The 11,776-nt window shown below is 41.4% G+C and overlaps 3 protein-coding genes across 4 annotated transcripts; 2 read left to right on the plus strand and 1 right to left on the minus strand.

Annotated features, from left to right (window-relative positions):
- The first annotated feature begins 306 nt into the window (after positions 1 to 306).
- On the plus strand, positions 307 to 4,738 carry ercc1 (excision repair cross-complementation group 1). The gene is made up of 9 exons (XM_069154634.1): positions 307 to 597; positions 801 to 1,229; positions 1,413 to 1,516; positions 1,875 to 1,974; positions 3,328 to 3,404; positions 3,760 to 3,859; positions 3,979 to 4,050; positions 4,274 to 4,342; positions 4,437 to 4,738. The coding sequence occupies exons 1-9, from the start codon at positions 538 to 540 to the stop codon at positions 4,497 to 4,499; spliced, it is 1,074 nt and encodes a 357-aa protein (XP_069010735.1). The 5' UTR covers positions 307 to 537; the 3' UTR covers positions 4,500 to 4,738.
- A 1,337-nt stretch (positions 4,739 to 6,075) lies between these two features.
- prmt2 (protein arginine methyltransferase 2) lies at positions 6,076 to 9,415 on the plus strand (the record flags this gene model as incomplete). Its single annotated transcript, XM_069155253.1, is given in 9 exon segments — positions 6,076 to 6,261; positions 6,639 to 6,773; positions 6,775 to 6,798; positions 6,968 to 7,143; positions 8,608 to 8,722; positions 8,724 to 8,738; positions 8,827 to 8,963; positions 9,043 to 9,216; positions 9,400 to 9,415. Coding segments are annotated over 9 exon segments (978 nt in total), but the record flags the coding sequence as incomplete, so codon positions are not given.
- Positions 8,293 to 11,708, minus strand: LOC138201277 (zinc finger protein 678). Of its 2 annotated transcripts, none has more exons than XM_069154637.1 (2): positions 11,152 to 11,708; positions 8,293 to 11,058 (listed from the first exon to the last, which is right to left on the minus strand). In XM_069154637.1, exon 2 carries the CDS (start codon positions 11,000 to 11,002, stop codon positions 9,983 to 9,985), a length of 1,020 nt encoding a protein of 339 aa, XP_069010738.1. In that variant the 5' UTR covers positions 11,003 to 11,058; positions 11,152 to 11,708; the 3' UTR covers positions 8,293 to 9,982. The 2 variants fall into 2 exon arrangements, with proteins under 2 accessions (XP_069010738.1, XP_069010737.1); XM_069154636.1 differs by having other exon boundaries at positions 9,206 to 11,058; positions 11,419 to 11,708.
- Positions 11,709 to 11,776: the final 68 nt, after the last annotated feature.

Below are 11,776 nucleotides of genomic sequence, written 5' to 3' on the forward strand. Positions count from 1 at the left end.
ACTCCGGAGGATTGCGTAACACCGCCGCTCGACAGTGAAACAATCGTACGTTTGTTTTGGAGCCGGACAGGATTTTCCCATTTTTATTCATTGAAAACATTTCTGATGAATTTCCATTGCGACACAAAATGTGCTGTTTGGTTTTTATGTCGTCAGTAGATCAGAACAAAAGACACACGCCATACTTTTTTCAGCATTGTTTTTGTTGAAATATCAGGCTCGTAATAGTTAAAATTCATTATCATTAAAAGTAACTTTGAAAACCTTCCAAATTGAATGTTGATTCGCGTGTGAGAAATTCTATGAATTTATTTATTTTATTAACTAACATTAATAATTAACAGGCAGTTTTATTCCGAATTTAAGTTTCGGGGCGTCTGAGCTTTTATTGTGGTAGATTTGAGCCGGAAGTATCTCAGCCATTCTTCCTCGTCTGGCATTTGTCAATAAATAAATGAATACCGCAACTAGAAGTTAAACTAAGCCAGTGATTCTGGGGCATGTGTTTCCTTAAAAGGTCTCCGTCAGTCGAAAAACATGAAGAAGAGGTTCAACATAAACCTGGACGATTCTGCTTTCACCAAAGAAAGGACACCGGTCTGTGCTTTGTGTGCGGCTATGTGCTAGCTGGCTGCAGCTCGTTTATTTTAAAATATATATTTTTTAGCTTACCAATTTAGAGATGCAAACTTTTGCTCAGGGTACCGGGCTAACATTGCAAGTGTTTTTTTTTTTAATTTTTTTTTATTATTCTGTAATTCACGGTCCGTAATTGTGAATTTAATGTGATTGTGTTCCAGCCAAAGCCGCAGTTTCAGCCTTCAACCACAGGACGAAACACATCTTCCTCAACTGCAAAGCCTGTTCCTGAGTCAGTGGACCAGCAGCCCTTGTCCTATGCACAATATATTGTCCAGAGTAAAAACGATGTGGCCGCTGCTCCGCAGAGAGGCGGTCCCTCCAAACTACTCAGGACTGGAGGTCCTGCGGGTACCGGTGTGAGCCAAAGACAGCCAGAGTCGCTGTCCTCCGCAGCAGGAGGATCTGAGACAGTTCAGGACTTTTCTAAAAGGACCGAGGTTCAATCTGACATGGTTGAAAAGAGTGAGGAGACTCAGCTGGCTGGCACAGACCTAAAAGAGGGGAGCTGTCAAAGGTCAGATCCAAGTCTCCACCAGGGTCCTAAACCAGTGGGCTCTGGGAGCAGCATTGTAGTCAGTCCACGACAGGTATGCATCGAAATGTGTTGCCTCAAGCAACAACAGGTGTTGGGTTTTTACAGGAAAATGCAAAAATGATCCCATATTCATGCAAAACATTCCAGTTATTATTCTTGATTAGCTTGAAATAAAGAGTTTTCAGGCGTGCAGGATGGTAAACAACACATCACATGTTTGTTTTGACCTTTTCAGAGAGGAAATCCCATTCTAAAGTTTGTGAGGAGCGTCCCGTGGGAATTTGGAGATGTTGTGCCAGACTACGTCTTGGGACAGACAACTTGTGCTCTCTTCCTCAGGTGGGTGTTCCTGTATCACAAACTCTGAGTGTGAGTGTGTTTGTGTGTGTGTGTGTGTGTGTGTGTGTGTGTGTGTGTGTGTGTGTGTGTGTGTGTGTGTGTGTGAGAGTGTGAGTGTGAGAGAGACACATCTAAAAAGGTGTTTGTGTACTTACAGGAGCAAAAACAGTGTATACTTTGTTGCATGCATTTTTTTTTTTCTTCCTGTTGTCCTAACAGCCCGTTCTCATACAGAGTGAATTATTTTTGAAGAGCACAGACTTGTATATTCAAATGTGACAAGTGGTTATGAACTATTTCTTGACTTTTATCCTCTTTTGTGTTTTGTTTGAATTTTGGCTCTGGACGTGGCTTAAAGTCTGAGGTATTACAACCTCAACCCAAACTATATCCATGACCGTTTGAAACAGCTCGGACAGACGTTCAGCCTGCGAGTGCTGCTGGTTCAAGTCGATGTGGTAAGTAACAAACTCACACCGCCAATTTAAATCAATTCAGTCGACATTCGCACAGCTGAGTTGCGTGACTCCGTACCGTTCTGATTACTAGGTATCAAACAAGCAGGGAATACCGTATCCAGTCATTATCAGAGCCAAAGCTCATATTGTAATTGATGTCTATGTTTAAAATCTTCAATTTAACTATTCAATTTTATTTACAATGTAACATCACAAAGCAACATGGTCCCAATATGCTTTACAATTGCAGTGAATTTACTAAAAGACAACCTCATTAAAATATCTGTGTCATGTTAAAAAAAATGTAGTACTGCTATACAACTGCATAAAGGCAGAGTATCCATTCAGTTACACATGTATTACCATTACAGTCAATAGAAAAGAATACACAACCACATCATATTATCAGTGTTAAAATATCAAAAAGAGAGCATAGCAAAGGGATTGTTCAGGGTCATTTTAGCCAACCCTTATTATAAGCTTCATTAAAAAAAAAAAAAAGGGAGAGTTTTAAGTATAATCTTTAAAAGTAGGGCGGGGGTCTGCCTCTGTAACGAAACAGGGAGCTGGTAGCCCAGAATAGAGGCCTGAATGCTGAAGGCTGTGCCTCCCACTCGACTTCTGACAACTCTCAGAACCACAAATAAATGTTGATATTGAGGTACTTAATTACATTTTAAGAATATTATGAGGTAGATGTGTTTCAAATTTATCTCCCACTTCCACACTTACTGTGAATTTTTTTTAAATTATTCTGATATTTAATACCCCAAAAATTACATTTAAACTTCTATATTGTGTTCACACCGGGAATCAATAGGGGCTGTTCCAACATCTGCCCACAGCTTCCTGCTACAGCGAGTCTTATTAATTACTATTGTTTCATCTGAACAGCTCACTGTTTGGAGATGTAAAAAAAACAAAAACAACCTTGAACACACCTGGTTAATAATAGAAACATTCGTGTGCTAGCTAGTTAACCATAAGAGCTCTAAGGTAGGTAATGTCAGCATGACCTTCACGGAACACTAAACTATTGAAGGAGAGCTGTAATGTCAGCTATCCATGTAGATCTAGTGATTTGTGAAGCGCATGTGGCCTCAGCTGAATCAGTTTCACTAACTGTTGTGTAACTGAAGTGTGCAGTTGGCAGCTGGAGACTATTTTAGGCACTGTGTGGAGGAAAACGTAGATTTCAGAGGTGACTAATACTAGAAACTGTGTGGAAAAGACTCCGATCTGGTTCAAACTAAACATTTCAGGACATCAGTATTTGCAACAAACCTACAAAATCATTCATAAAGCCGGAACAATTAATATAGGGGTTTTTTTGTGGGTTTTTTTTGGTCACAGAAAGATCCTCATCATGCATTAAAGGAGCTGGCACGCATCTGCATCATGGCTGACTGCACTCTCATCTTGGCTTGGAGGTAAAACCTGCAACAGACAACAGACAACACACAACACGAGAGTTTACTGGGAAACTGTTTGAACTCCTTGATGATGTGTCCGTGATCCTGGCCTCACCATGTAAAACATTGTTTGATCAGAGGATGAAGTCAGACATTTCAGTTTTTGGAATGTGTTGCATAATATATCTTTGTGTTTGTAATGAGTACACGTGGTTGATAGTTAAACCATTTTATTCTAACAACCCTGAAATAAGTTGTTTTATTCTGCTTTTCTTTCTCTGGCTTAGATGCAGAGATAGATTTAAGCCTTGGAAGAACACTTTAACATATTTCCTCCTTTTTGTTCTCTATTTTCTTCATGTTGACATGTCAGTCCAGAGGAGGCAGGGCGTTACCTTGAAACATACAAGGCGTATGAAAAGAAACCAGCCGACCTCCTGAAGGAGCAAGTGGAAAAAAACTATCTGTCAAAGGTGTGTGGCTTCATCCTTTTCTATTTTCAAATTTAGATATGCACTCACAGCATTTGCCAAAGTCTTGCAGCGTTTGAATAATGCAATGCTGATTGGATTTCTGGATTCTTTGCTTTCAGGTTACAGATTGCCTGACCACAGTGAAGTCTGTCAACAAAACTGATGCCATCACCTTGCTATCCACCTTCTCGGTGAGTATCACTGAAGAACAACAGTGTTTTCACTCCATTAGCTGCTCTGTGCAGCAAATATCCATCCTCAGATCGGTGCTATACAATAACTGGTGTAAATGCACCCACGCTGATTGTGCACTCTGAATCAGCCTCTGCTATGTTAGTTTCATTTCGCGATGTTCTCAGAAGGAGTGATCCAGTCGATATACAGATATGCTATAGTTCTACTTTTTTTTTACAGTCTGTAGAGGGAATCATCAGTGCCTCAAAGGAAGACTTGGTTCTCTGCCCAGGACTCGGACCACAGAAAGTGAGGACAACTGCATGTGCAGAATGTTAATATACAGTACAGAGCATAGATGTAACATCTGCTGAATTACCATGTTGACATTTTGTGCTTACAGGCGAGACGACTCTTTGACGTGCTCCACAAACCCTTTCTCAAGTCAAAGTCGAAAGACGGCTGAGACGTCGAACCAAGAACGTGTGACGTGCTTCTGAAAAGATTTCTATCAAATTTTTCATGTGTAACAGCATGGAAACGCACACTCGGATTCTCGAATTGCGAGGGGTGTTATAAGGATTTATGATGCGAACTGTTGAAACTGCACTCCGATGTTTGTTTTTTTTACTTTTCAAGTTATAGAGTGATGTTACTTGTCCATTGTTACCTTTGTTTTCTAATAAAAATAAATATTTATGGTTATTTTATTCTCAGTAAAAACAACCAGTGAGTCCAAAAAAAACTGCACTCATTTAAAGAGACATGGGGACATTAAAAACAACGGAAAGAAATAGTTGTGTAAGTGTAAGAATCCTCAACATTTCCTCTGCTTTTTGATGAGAGGGTGGTGGGGGGGGGGCACTAAACTGATGACTATATCACAAATGTGTATTATAGTTTAATAATTTAGGTACACAGTAGTATTTTAATATCTAATGACAAATTAATTTGATTGTAAAGAAAAAGAGCAGCACTCGTTCTTATACGTGCACATTACCTCAGTCGAGGAGATTATGTGCTTTTCGTTGGTTGTCTTGTTTGTCAGCAGAATCACTGAAAAACTCTGCTCTACTTTCATGAAACTTGGTGAAAGGGTGTAACATGAGCCAAGAAAGAACCCATTCTATTTTGGAGCAGATCTGAATCACAGGACAGATCCACAAATTAATTTTCATATCTATTAACTACGAGAACATTTGGCCTGCTAAACACCATATATCTTAAAATCCAGTAGATGGTAGTAAAGTTGAACAGTGACAAAACACATGTCATTCCAGAAATCTGAGTCCATATCCAAATCCACATTCAAGGGTACAATTAATCTTCTGGGATATACAAGTACTTACCCACTTTTTTTTGTTTTTGTTTTTTTTGCAGCCCAGTGCTATATTTAGGTGTCTAGTGCTTTGAAATAAGCTTCAAATTTCACTGTAGTGAGGTAGAGAACACAAAGGAAACTGACAATGGTAGTAAAAGGAGGAGGAAAATAAAACAAACCTTTTATCGTTTCTTTACACCAAACTACTAAAAGTCCCCTGTTGACTCTGTTAGTTGTTGCCTCGGCAACAGCTTCTGAATGTGGGTCCAAAAAAATAAAACTGAAATATTATGGAAATACTGTGGAGACCAAGAGTTAAATATAGTTTAGTGAGGAAATTATTTTTTTGTCTGTCTGTTTTGTCATTTCTCACAGTTACCATTTTATTTGTATTGTTTTGCCTCTTCATCCCCGTCTTCGTCAGTCAAAACAAACAGGTCACAGTTAGAGGATTGATTTGTGCATTGGACTGAATAAAACTATTTTGGAATAATTTATTATGTCATGGTTGCATATTTTGTCTGCATTTATCTCTCATTAATGAAAATCTCTTTTTTTTTTTTTTTTTTTTTTTTTTTTTTTTTTTTTTAAATATATAAAATCTATGGTATAAAACAAGAATCACAATTGCCAGTATTCTCTGATTACATGTATCCACCTGTTGTAGTGTTTTACTGTCATTTGTTCAACTCCCTAAATCATATGACTTGTATTTTATTTGATTGTGTCTCCTACCTACTACTACCGGCTTCACTTGGAGATGTTGTCAGACAGGAGGCGTACCGAGACGTACCAGCAGGTTATTCTCTGCAACAGCTCTTCCCTAAAGAACAAAGTGGTGATGGACGTCGGCTGTGGGAACGGCATCATCAGCCTGTTCTGAGCTCAGTTGGCTCAACCCTCACTGGTAACGTTAACAGCGTGACTGATGGAAAAGTTACTAAAACACATGACTCTGTAACACACAGGGTGCTGGTTTGGTACAATTCAGTCTGTAAGCAGGTGAGGAACTGACAAGTATCATCAACATTTACATAACTCAATCAGTTTCTGACAACAACAACAACAACAAAAATTATCTACAAGTAGTCAAAACAAACCAAATAAACTTTGTAGGAATCCAAAGAAATGTAGTTACTCAGTGGAACAGAATCCCTGTTTAATATCCACAACTCCTCAGATACTGTATATTAAACATTAGTGTACTTACACTCCCATCTGCTGGATGAGGAGTGGTGCTACATGATGAAACGGTATAAACGCAGTGTGTCTGTGGTGTTGTAGGCGGTGGAGGCGAGCTCCATGGCAGAGTACACCAGGCAGCTGGTGAAGCAGGACGGCTGTGAGGAGGTGGTCACGGTGCTGCGGGGGCGAACTGAGGCGGTGGAGCTGCCGCAGCAGGTGGACGTCCTGGTGTCTTGAGTGGATGGGTAACTGCCTCTTGGTAACGATGTAACTTTTAATCCTCGTACTTAAAATCTAAATTATTGTGTGAAGGTTTTATTTCAGCATTATGACTCTATTGGGTCAAACTCTTCACACTCTCAACCCCAGTCAAGTTTTAATAGAGTATGTTATGTTGTTTTTTTTTGTCCCCTTCCCTCCGGGTCTAGTTTGAGTTCATGTTGGAGTCAGTGCTGCAGGCCAGGGACCGCTGGCTCAGAGACGGCGGCGTGATGTGGCCCTCCTCCGCGGCCCTCGCCCTGGTGCCATGTCAGGCCGACAGCTATTACACAGAAAAAATGTCCTTCTGGGAACGGCCCTATGGCCTAGACTTCACCCCTCTTCAGTAAGAGCCATTAGTCAGCTTATATTCTTTTATACTCACTCCTTTTTCAGGAAACTTTAAAGATCCTGCAGTTGGTACATTTAGTGTAATGAGATGCTGCTTTTGTAGGCCATTTCACATTTGCTGGGATGACACACATCATCAGAGAAAAAGATACAGATGTGGCTACCACGTTATTGAAACAAACATTTAACTTCAAGTTCAAGTCAAACTGGCCATGTGTCACATTCACTGTGAGCAACAAACTGTTAAAACTGTTTCTTTCTGCCTTTAGTCAGCAGTCAATAACATTGAGCAACTATCAGGCGTGTAAGGAACCAAACACTGAGACAAAGATCAAAGCTCTACTTCACACAAAAAACAAGGTACTTCATTCTTCAGACTGCAGAGAGGTTCAGTGCAAATCTGAAATCTGAGGCAAAAACATTTCTTCTGACATTAGTTTTTAAATCCATCACGCTACACCTCATGTTCCTGAATGTTTAAAACAAGGCGGTCACTTTCTGTTTGATGAGAGAAAGCCCCGTCCTTTCGTTCCCAATGACTCTCTTTGTTAATACAGACTTCCGTAAAACGGGAGGAATCGGAGTGATTATCACAGCAGAATGACCTCCGAACGCAGCCACTGCTTTTCAACCATAACACAATAAGGTTTTCTTTCATTTGAAATGAACACATTGTGGTTATTAAAAATAATGTGGTCACTTTCAATAAAATAAACACATCGAGAATATAAAAATGAATTTGATAGAAAAACTATTTCTTTTCACAAAACTCAACTGCACGTATCAGTCATAAAAGTTCGTTTTATATTAGTAAACCAGGGATTTGAGCATTTATGCTTAATGTGTGTATGAAATATCGTGGCTCGCAGGTTAAAAGAGATGAAAAATTTGCTTTTTTAATTAGTCGTTAAACAAACAGAGATAATTAATTGCTTGAAAAGCGAGATTACATATACTTAAACACAGAATAATTTTCCAATAAAATGGAACAGCAGTCATAAAACAACCCAGAGGAAGGGTGATTAAAGGATATTAATACATGAATATTAGATGCAAATTGTTGCCTCAGCATTTATCAGTGAGTCATGTCAGCTCTGACCTCTAAAAAGAATGAGACTGTTCAAGACAAGAGTTTCACAAGATGTTGCTTTTATTTTATTACCTCAGCATGTAGTTTTATAATCCATATTTAGGTAGACAGATGTGACCAACTGTAATAATTATGATTAAATGCATGAACAGGTTGACAATCTATACTGTTTACCAGTTTTTCTGTTCCATTACAGAGTACATCACATACCATCATTTTGTAATTATTTTCACAGACACTCACAGAACCCCCTCGTATTTCAAGTTATAAATTCTATTTGTTCTCTTTCCCCTGTTGAGTCATACTAGAAATTGTTTGCGGGAGAAAACTTGCTTCTCTTTGATGCCGAGTCATGTTCCATCCCTGCAGGCCTTTGGCACAGCAGGAGTTCTTCACCAAGCCCAAGTTCAGTCACCTGGTTGAGCCGGAGGACCTCTTCGCTGCTTCCTGTGACGTCATCTGCCTGGACATGTACACTCTGCAAAGTGGCAGACCTGGAGGTACCGTGTGGTTTCCTTTTATCAGAAGCTGCTGCACTTCCAACAAGTAGTACCTTGTGAACTAATCGGACACTCTTTGGTTTCTCAGGAAATGAAGGGTCAGTTTAATTTTTGCGTGGAAAAATCTGGTGTTTTCCACGGATTCACCACCTGGTTCACTGTTCATTTTGAGGTCCTGGAGGCAGGAGGTGCCACAGTGGAGCGGAACACCGGACCGAACGCTGAGTTAAAGAAAAACAAAAACAGCTTTAACACTATTAATTTGTAATATATTTGAATATTAATCAGACATGTTTGTCTTCAGGCCAACACACTGGAAGCAGACTCCATTCATGCTGGACATGCCGGTCCGTGTCGAGGCTGGAGACTCCATCAGTGGAACCATCGTCCTGCACAGGGACATTAACAGCAGCACAGAGGATCCAGACCGCTGCCAGGCAACGTCTTCTCTTTATCTGAGGGATGTGAAAAGACTGCGGTGGATTGTTTTATTCACTTTTTTTTTTAAATTATTATTTCATCTCCTTAGGTTGGGACAACCTTGGAGCTTGGAGCTTCACAAAGAAGAACTTGACTGCTTAGAATGAACTGTGGGGGAATACTCATTGGGATCAGTGTAAGGCAATGCTAAGTTGAACTGTAACATCAATTTGTTTTTCAGATATTTTCAGTCTTGAAGTGCAACAAAAGAAAAGGTTAGCGCGACCACGCTATGTTTTTATGTTTATTTCACTCAATATGCATATTGCTCTACAATAAGCATTTCATTTACATTGTTTGTAATTTGTACAAACATGCCAGCGGGCTTGTGTGGATTAAAGAAAAGTACAAATTAACCATGAATAACAAGGGTTGGAGATGAGAATGAACAATGTCCCACTGAAATATTACAAATGTTAATTCATTTGCCTTTTTGTGCTAAAACATGCATTAAAACACAACACTGTAGCACTTACACAGATAATGAACTGTTCACAATTAAATTAATTATTCTGAATAAAATAACTGTACAATTAGTAAACTCTTGTTGATGCAAATTAAATTACGATATGTTGGGAGTACTTTGACTACAAATGTGCTCTTTTTCCTTTTCTTTGACCAACTCTCTTTTGTAAACATCAAACTTTACATCTGATCTGTTGATAAGAGGTGAGGTGATGTTTGAATGTTCGACGGCCCTGGTACTGTGTGCTGTGGCAGGACTGCTGTGACACATTTCTTAGTTTAAGACTATCTCCTCCTGGTTACAGATCTGTTTTACTCTTTGCTTTTGCTTTGGAGCGCGTGTTGACTTCGGAGGATAAAGACTGAGTGGGCTCAGGAGACGCAGGCTTGGAGATTGGAACAAACAGTGGAGGTTTAACCACTTTGTCTTGGACCTCCTTGCTTTTATCCTTTTTCTGCCTCAAGTGTTTGTCACAGTGGTTCACGAACGTATCCAGCTTGACAAAGGTCTTGTTGCACACTTTGCAGTGATAAGGTCGCTGCCCTTTGTTGAGGCGTATGTGCAGCCGGATGTATGATGAGCGTACGAAGGTGCGGCAGCAGACCCCACAATTCAGATCCTCCGTGCTGCTGCTTTGCGTCTTCTGAGGCTGGCTGGGCGGTGGTGCCGCCGCTGGTTTGGCCCGTCCGGTTGCCTCTTGAGCCTTGTGCGAGAGCAGGAGAGACAAGGAGCGAAACCCCTCACCGCACTGCTCACACTTGTACGGCCTCTCACCGGTGTGCAGGCGAACGTGCGCCAGCAGCCCGGCCTTCTGGGTGAACGACTTGTCACAGTGGGTGCACTTGAAAGGCTTCTCGCCCGTGTGGAGCCGACGGTGAGTCTTGAGGTGCGAGGCGCGGCCGAAGGTCTTACCGCAATCCGGGCATTTAAATGGCCTGTCTCCGCTGTGGATGATCTTGTGGGCCATCAGGTGGGAGGACTGATGAAAGAACTTGCCGCAGGTGCTACATCTGAATTTCCTCTCCTTGTTATGAGAGGCGACATGAAGGGTGAGGTGGGCGGAGGAGATGAAGGTTTTGTTGCACAGGCCGCAGCTGTGAGGGTCCAGGCGGACGCGCCGGTGTTGCCGTCGGCAGTTCGGGGGGCTGCTGCCGGCTGCCTGACAGGAGGGACATTTAGTGGGACCGCCTGTGCCCTGCTCTTTAGGAGGGGTGTTGGAGGAATCAGGGTCAGAGTCGGGCTGTGGGAGGCTGAAACTGCATCCACAGTCGGAGCAGTGCCCAGACTGCTGCACCTCGTCACCGGTGTCATCCAGCATGGTGCCAGCTACAACCGCAGCAGCAGGGGAGGAGTTTTCATTGTGTGATAGACGATCTGACGGAAGCAAACACAAAGTATTGTTAAGCCTTTGGGGTCGACATGCAAAATACCCAAACATATACGCACATCTCTTCGACTGTTGCATACCAGCTTTATCCCTTTTAAAATAAAGGCGAAGTCACGCGTTATCTCCTCTTTGCTTCCTGGTGTCTGGCGCCGTATCGTATCAGTCGTGCTCGTAAGACATATCCTCTGATTACGTGCTTCGAGAGCCGAACCAGACACATACAAATCTGAAAACCAGAACTACACTAGCCCACTTAGCAGCCTATCAAACTGTACTGCAGGCCTCGCGTCGTCCTGAACAAAGCGGAGGCTGTTAGCGGAAGCGAGTATTGCGGAGACTGTACATACCGTGTTCATTCCTCCTAAGATGTGCATGTATTTAGGTAATAGTCTTGTAAGTGCAGTGAAACGCCGTAACAAGAGAGTGAAATAATAACGAGGGACGGTATTTGGTGGCGTTTCATCGCCTGCGACTCCCTCCACGGATCTGCCCGGTTTACCAATAAAACGCAGCTGCAGCATCATCTAGCGAGCGGCGGAACAACTGTCCTGCAAGTGGTCACAGCAGGGAAGAAGCAAACATTAAAAAAAAAAATATATAAAAAAAAAAATCAATGTTGCCATCAGCCGAGGTCACTTGTTCATGCTCAGAAAGTTTCGTTTCATCGAGGATATCACGAGAATTGAATCAATGAATCAGCATCTG

This window comes from Embiotoca jacksoni, unplaced genomic scaffold (genome assembly GCF_022577435.1).
Source record: "Embiotoca jacksoni isolate LCO1_2020_lvr unplaced genomic scaffold, fEmbJac1.0.p SCAF_2, whole genome shotgun sequence".
In the NCBI taxonomy this organism is placed as follows: Eukaryota; Metazoa; Chordata; class Actinopteri; family Embiotocidae; genus Embiotoca; species Embiotoca jacksoni.

Coding starts and splice junctions, on each gene's coding strand:
- LOC138201277 (XM_069154637.1), bottom strand. CDS start 11,002: ATGCTGGATGACACCGGTGACGAGGTGCAGCAGTCTGGGCACTGCTCC.
- ercc1 (XM_069154634.1), top strand. CDS start 538: ATGAAGAAGAGGTTCAACATAAACCTGGACGATTCTGCTTTCACCAAA. Junction 598..800: donor TCACCAAAGAAAGGACACCG/GTCTGTGCTTTG, acceptor ATTGTGTTCCAG/CCAAAGCCGCAGTTTCAGCC. Junction 3,405..3,759: donor ACTCTCATCTTGGCTTGGAG/GTAAAACCTGCA, acceptor TTGACATGTCAG/TCCAGAGGAGGCAGGGCGTT.